The sequence below is a fragment of the Lactuca saligna genome, chromosome 7, assembly GCF_052625555.1.
Source record: "Lactuca saligna cultivar CGN05327 chromosome 7, ASM5262555v1, whole genome shotgun sequence".
NCBI classification, from domain to species: Eukaryota; Viridiplantae; Streptophyta; class Magnoliopsida; order Asterales; family Asteraceae; genus Lactuca; species Lactuca saligna.
In genome coordinates, this window is record NC_136423.1 from 156,661,090 (window position 1) to 156,668,423 (window position 7,334).

The 7,334-nt window shown below is 33.6% G+C and overlaps 1 protein-coding gene and 1 long non-coding RNA gene across 14 annotated transcripts; one reads left to right on the plus strand and one right to left on the minus strand.

The window, feature by feature from the left end:
* Positions 1–702: 702 nt before the first annotated feature.
* On the plus strand, positions 703–4,560 carry LOC145005612 (uncharacterized). Of its 13 annotated transcripts, XR_013662632.1 has the most exons (13): positions 1,079–1,188; positions 1,600–1,633; positions 1,764–1,838; positions 1,941–2,015; positions 2,126–2,187; positions 2,270–2,314; positions 3,188–3,230; positions 3,297–3,392; positions 3,490–3,591; positions 3,681–3,740; positions 3,957–4,006; positions 4,172–4,237; positions 4,311–4,560. It is a non-coding gene; the product is annotated as an uncharacterized LOC145005612 (long non-coding RNA). The 13 variants fall into 13 exon arrangements; XR_013662635.1 differs by having other exon boundaries at positions 2,270–3,230; positions 3,477–3,591; XR_013662631.1 differs by having other exon boundaries at positions 2,270–3,230.
* Positions 4,561–6,872: 2,312 nt separating this feature from the next.
* LOC145007380 (uncharacterized) lies at positions 6,873–7,334 on the minus strand. Its single transcript, XM_078966327.1, has one exon. It carries the CDS (start codon positions 7,332–7,334, stop codon positions 6,873–6,875), a length of 462 nt encoding a protein of 153 aa, XP_078822453.1.

Below are 7,334 nucleotides of genomic sequence, written 5' to 3' on the forward strand. Positions count from 1 at the left end.
CGTCAAGTAAGCTTCATAACTGTTAGAAAAATATTCATATGACACAAAGTTAGAGATAGGGTGTACCGTTGAGGTCTCTAGATTGGAATCAGGTTGCTCATGGTTGACCGATCGTATGGGGTAGCTTGACAACATAATTTTTGAATTTTTATGGCTGTGGTTTTGTTCTAGTGCTTCTCATAGATTCTGTTTCATTGTGTTGTGGGTTTTGATGTGTGAGTTCTGTTGAGTCAACACACTACAAGAAAAGTCTTTATTAGTGACCAGTTTTTTAGTGACGACTGAAAATCTAGTCACTAAGAGCATCATTTAGTCACCATATAATAAATTGTCACTAAATTTTGGTAATGCTATAAATTTAGTGACCAATTCGATAATACTTGTCACTTACCAGTCACTAAATTATAAAATAAAATTTAAATATTTTTTTATTATCAGAAAACAAATATTAATGACTAAAAAGAATGGTCACCAGCTTAGTGACAAGAAATACTAGTTAGTGATGTTAAAGGCTTAGAGACCAAAAAAGAGTTGTCATAGGATTGCCTCACATGATGCGTAACCATCCGCCTTTAGTATAAAGTAACGAACTAAAATTACAAATTATAATAGTTAAAGGGCTAATTGTGCCATTTCAGTATGATGAAGGCCCATAAAAAATAATCTCCTTTCTTTTAAGCATCTCACGTCTCATCATGATCATCATCAAAAACCCTTGTTTTTTAAATCTCTCTCTCTCTCTCTCTCTCTCTCTCTCTCTCTGACAATCACAATTTTCCAGCAAAAATGCTAACAACAATCGTTGTTCTGATTCTATTCATCTTTGCGGTGGTGATCAATTGCATGTCGTACCCATGATTCGTCGAGTCAGTGATACTGGACATGGCAAGTTGCCTGTCGTACGTGACGATCGGAAGCACGGTGAAGAAACCAGAAGGTACATGTTGCTCGGGGCTTAAATCAGTGTTGAGAGCAGACACACTGTGTTTGTGTGAAGCGTTAAAAAACAGTGCGCAATTGGGCACATCGTTGAATGCCACCAAAGCCCTAGCTTTGCCTGTTGCTTGCGATATTAAAGCCTAGCTTTGCCTGCTGCTTGCGATACCAACGCTCCATCTGTTACTAACTCTAGAATTAAGCCTATCTAGTATCTCCATTCGTCTCTCGTTAATCACTTAATTTCTTCAGGTCTGCACAGTATGAACATCTCTATCTTGATTTGTTTAAAATTAATTTTCAATTTTGTCTTAGTGAATTGCCTACTTGATTGACATGCAAAATCAAATGTGTTTTGTGTCCTTTGTCCTAATTCACCCCATAAACTGAGGTTCCATGGCTTGTCTTCCAAGTGATTTTCGAATTCCTATTTAAGTGAATTCATAATCTAGCTCCATTCATAAATCAATTGCATTTTCACTAGATACAAGATAAAGTTAGGTTTTCGAATGGAAAGTGGAGAAAACCTTTTGTAGTCTCAATCAATTAAGCTTTTGATTCGTCCAATTGGCATGTAGTGTGTCTATGAAGGCTGATTCACAGCTTATATTATTGATTTTGTTATTTAAATTTGGTGGAATGACACACTGTAGTTGTTTTTAGGTTTTAACAGCAGGTTCAAGGAAAGATTTTGGGGGTAAGAATCAATTTTTGGCGGAATGGTAACAGTTTAGCTAAACCTTGATTGTCGTTTCTATAATTTGCACTACATCATTTCTTATTACAATGGAATATGACTTGCTTCCTTCTATTTTTTTCTTAATCAGAATTATATTTTAGGAGCTTTCAAGCCTTCTTATAATATTTCAGTTACACTTAATGATGTGAAAACTCGCTAACAGGTATGTTATTCTTATCGTTCTCATCATAGATAGATGATTATTGTTTAGTATATCAATACTTTGGCATGCTATAATAATGCTTCTTTACTAATTCATCATCAGGTTCCTTTGAAGAAGGATCATGGTCAGATATCAATGGTGCCTCGTTTCCAAAGTCAAGAAAGCATTGTTGGAGTGGTATTTATTGATGGTTTTGTAATTTTGTTGGATAATAAACCTCTTACATGCTAGCTAGTGATCGAAACAAGTTGAATTTACTTATTTTCCCTTTTTGCATATATCTGTAGACCCAGTGCAAGGGAAGAAGGTTGAACATAAGACATTAAAATAGAACTCCTTGGTTAACTTGGTGAGTTTTATACTTAATTTTAGGAGAAATTGTCATGCAAATCAATGTTAATAATATTTTGGTATTTTATTTCTGTTTGCAGAAATTTATTTTAACAGAGGCAACTTCTATGACTTTACCTCTCTTTGTAAGTCCATTTATTTGGATGCTAACTTTATACATGTTCTTGATGAAACGACAACTTTATGTTCTTTTTTCATTGATAATCGATAATTCAACATCATTATTCATCAGTAATTTACTATCTTACCCTTTGTTATGCATTTCGTGAACCGGATGTTCCTGGTGAAATATATGAAAGGAAAACATTTCCTCTTGAATTTTCTTCATTGAAATTCCTTATGAGACATACAATAGTGTCAATGTGCGACTTAGGTAAACATCATCTTATATCTAAATTCAAATAAAATACAAAAAAGCATAAAACCATGATTATGATTGCATATAAAATGGGTTTTAGCTACTTCTACAATAGCAAACATGCTACATCCGGCTTACCAAGATCTTCTGTCATCAATGCAAGTGATGAAGCTCTATTATCGTAGCAAGTCGAAAATTATAGTCTGTGTTCTAGAGTGAAATTGAGTTGTTGACATCTATGAAAAATGTTTTCTCTTGATCACCATTTAAAAGTAAAATTAAAGCAAAAGTGTTGGTGTAATTTTATGAAAGATGTTCTTGACTCTGTTTTTGGTAAGTTTTAGGTTTAACATAAGAACTCAAAATCCAACCTGTCTATTAATGGGAAGAATGCTCTTTTTCTTAGGCTATCATTGTATGACTCATTTTGGATCTTTGTAAAGAAAATAAACATATAGAAATATGCTTTTGCCAATATGCTACTTACATATAATCTCAAGAAGGAAAGAACAATTTGTCATTACTTAAAGTTCATTAAATCGATTTTGCAGATTGTTTTTTAGTTTTATTTTTAAATTTATGCTTCTAAATTGGTTATTGAATTTTCTTGCTTTAAACCAATATACAATATATGTTGCAGACCTATGGTATTGACTCAAAGCTATAATTTGTTGCAAATTTTGGTAAGAAACTAACTTTTTTGTTTTATGAATTTGTTTACTTTTTGCTGACTGATGGACTTCAACCAGGGGAAGTTATGTCATTTTTACAACATTGTTCACATATTCGTCAAATGAAAAAGTTCTCTTGTTATGCTTTAAGTTACTACCCTTCAAATGATTCTGGTATATATTTGATCTTTTAAATCAATTTATGTTCTCTCTCTTTCTTTTTCTTTTTACTGTAATATTATGGTTTTAAGTTTTAAGTGTCTATTCACAGAAATAAGTTGCAAGCTCTGAACTGGAGAGTGGTGTTGTTAATATTGTACATGATAATCGAATGATTTCATTCCTTTAACCATGCCAAACATGATAACCGAATGTAATCACTCATTCTATTCCCTTGTTGTCTATTCCATTCCATCATTTTCTCAACTATGGCCATTTCATACACCTTTAAACTCTTTGCAGGGTAAGGCCGAAATGGAAAGAATAGGCTTAAAGATTTCAAATATTCTTTTATATCTTGAGGTAACATCAACTGTTCAATTTACTAAACTACCCTTGACACAATTATAACATTGTACTTTCGGTTTTTATCTTATCAAGACCATATACCTTGAAATTACAACATAAACTTGCTTTGTATTGCTATAAATTGGTAGATTGCATTAAAGTGGGATATGCTATAATAAACAAATCATTGCTATTTCTTACAATTAACCATTTCTAATATCATTCTTGTAGACTGGGATAGCTGAATATTTTCAAGTTTAGACGAGATGCTTCAATCACAGGTTAGTGAGATACTTATTTACTTTTTGGTTAATAATTTTCTTTCTCTTCTATTTCAATTTACTAATTTTGTTATAGCATTGTAAATCCTATAAATAACAATGAACTTCCATTACTTGTTTATTATAGCATCCTACTTTTATTCATTTCTATTTACAATATTGCAGGTCTGAACTTAGCAGTGAGAAGCAGGCCACCAGCAGATCCAGCACCGCTAACTCCAAGAATCATAGGTAATTTATCTTTGAAGTAGCTACTTGATGGAATATATCATATTTGCTTAAATGACAATTAACATTTTTTTAGTCTCATATAGCTTAATGCTTTTGGTAATCAAGTTGCTGGAAGATTTAACTGTTGTCTTACTGAAGATTCTAAAGAGGAGGCAGTCTGCAAAATTATTTATAAATCTTGTATAGATAATGTGATTGGTTTCTCATTGTTTAGGTTTTCACTTGAAATTACTGATTTGACAGATGTTCAATATGATGTGTTTTTGCAATCAAATTGAACTGTGTGAGTTCGTTTAAATTTGAGAACATTTATGTTTACCATTTGATGAGATATATATTGATAAATGAATTATAGTATATCTTACATTTGACTAAGTAAGTTCCATGCTAGTTACCTAAATGAGTTAAATACAAAGAAATAGCAATCAAAATTAGTGACGACTTTATATGGTCATAAATTGGATAAAACAGTGACCATTTTTTATGGTCACCAATTGGGTAAATCAGTGACCTTTTTTTATGGTCACTAATTTGACAAAACAGTGACTACTTTTTATGGTCACTAATTAGATATTAGATAAAACAGTGACGATCTTCATTGATTAGTGACAACATTTAGTAACGAAATGGATCGTCACGGATTTAGTGACTAGTATATTTTGGTCACTATTTAGTGACCGCTTTTTTATTTTGGCCATTATTCAATTTTTGTGACGGACCTATAGTAACGAAAAGCGACGACCAAAAGTTTGGTCACTAAATCATTTAGTGACGACTTATTCTATTGTCAGTGACCATTTTGCTTTCGTCACTAATTGGCATTTTTTTGTAGTAACACATGGGTCTTTTTCACGGTTATTAGGCTCGTTTGACATGATATCTTCGTTGTGCTTGTCTTGAAGATAATTGGAGTCATTGTGGTCATTATGTGAATGATCACTAGGGGATAATCCAATCACAAGAATGGAATCCAAGGTTTGGTCAGCATGATGTTCCTCATTACATGTTTCACAATGATAATTTATCATTTCTTCTTCTTCAACACAATGTTCCAATTTATCATTTTTGAGTGGAAATATACTTTCATGAAACAAAACATCCCTGCTAATGACAATCTTCTTTGACTCAACATCATAGATTTTGTATCATTTGGTACCTTATGGGTAACCCAAGAATACCCCGACCTTTCCTTTTCTTTTCAAACTTTTCCAATTTTGTATCATTATTTCTGAAATATGCTAAGCAACAAAAAATTGTCATATGGTCGTATTAGGGCTTTTGACCACAAACAATTTCATAAGGGGTCTTGTTTTTGATAACTTTGGATGGAAGTCTATTGATTATGTAAGTCGTTGTTGAGATACATTCTCCCCGAAATCTTTTTGGAATATTAGCTTCAAAGCGGATAGCACGGGCGGTCTCAAGAAAATGTCTATGATTTTTTTCAACCACACCATTTTGCTGTGGTGTATGGGGACAGGTGGTTTATAACAAGATTCCTTGTTCACTATAAAATTGAAGCATATGATTAGAAGTGAACTCTCCACCATTTCGCTTCTAATTCTTTTAATGTGCTTTCCCAATTGAACTTTCACCATTTTGTGAAATTCAACAACGCATTTACTAGCATCACTTTTATGTCTAATGAGGATAACCAACACGCTACTAAAATCATCAACAATGGTAAAAAAGTAATTGGATTTCGTATAGGATGGTGTTCGATACCCATCCCAAATATCACAATGAATCAAATCAAAATTTTCTTTGGTTTTTATAAAGCTACTAGGAAAGGGTGTCCGGGCTAATTTTGCCTTTGCACAAGAATCACAAACTTGACTAATAAAGTTAGTAGTATTGCTTTTAGATAAATCGATTCTAGAGAGCTTTTCTTTACAAGCGTGACCTAGTCTTTTGTTCCATGTGTCTGCAAATATCACCATAGCTTTCTTGTCCTTCGTCATCCCATTTGATAAAATCCACCATCACATCCACCCGATCCAATCAATTTCCTCGTTAGTAACCCCTGCATCTCAAAAAATTCAGGAAAATAGGTTATGGCACATTGGAGGTCTTTTCTTAATCAACTATCTGAAAGAAAATTGCATTTGAAGTTTGGTACTCAAAGGACATCATTCACTGCTACTCCCCTTGGGAGGGTATAACTCCCTCTTCCCTCAATAGGAACGTATTCACCATTGGGTATTACCACTAGTGACTCAAAAGGAATCCCTTTTCCGCCTTCTAATAAGCTAGGAAAGGATGTGATATGTTCAGTACAGCCTGAATCAACGATTCACTCACCTTTACCACTTTCATTACTTGTCATGCTCACCATACATCCTGTGACTTCTTGGTTGTTGTTGTTAGAGAAGTGCTTCATGAAAAGTTAGTATTATTCATTTGTCAATTCATGTATAGGACTCGATTTTGGCATGGTGTAGGATGCCCTAGGCTTTCCCTTTTCTTTCTTCCCTAGTCACCACTCCGGGTACCCTACAAACTTGAAACACCCTTCTTTCTTGTGACCATATTTAGCACAAAACGTGTAGTGCTCGCTCTCTTTACCTTCTTTGTGGCCCTTGGCTTCCTTTACGAAACTTCTTTCTTTGATCATATTTGGGTTTTCATCTTTCTTTTAAAATGCCTTGAACGCAACAGTCGTTGGTTGGATTCTTTTGTAATTGGAGACACATCTTTGTCTCTTATCTTTTACCACCAGATGATACGCACTACCCAAGGTTATAGTAGGTTTGGTCGTTAGAATTAGTGTTTTAATAACATGAAATTCTGCATCCATCCCCATATGAAACTGATACAAATTCTCTTTTTCTTGAAATCTATTCATTGTTTTCCCAATGACGCAGGAACAGTTAGCGCATGAGCATTGTGGTGCTGGATTGATACGTTCTCGTCCCATATAGATCAAAGGTCCATGAAGTATGTTAAAAAAAAGCTCCAATTGTTGTGTTTTCGCAACCCTTTTCTTCAATTGATAGTCTCTGTGTGAGCTTTTGTTGCTAAATCTTTCACGTAGATCTGACCAAATTTGTGAAGCAGTAGTGGCATACTTCACACTATTACAAATGTTTTTCTCCAT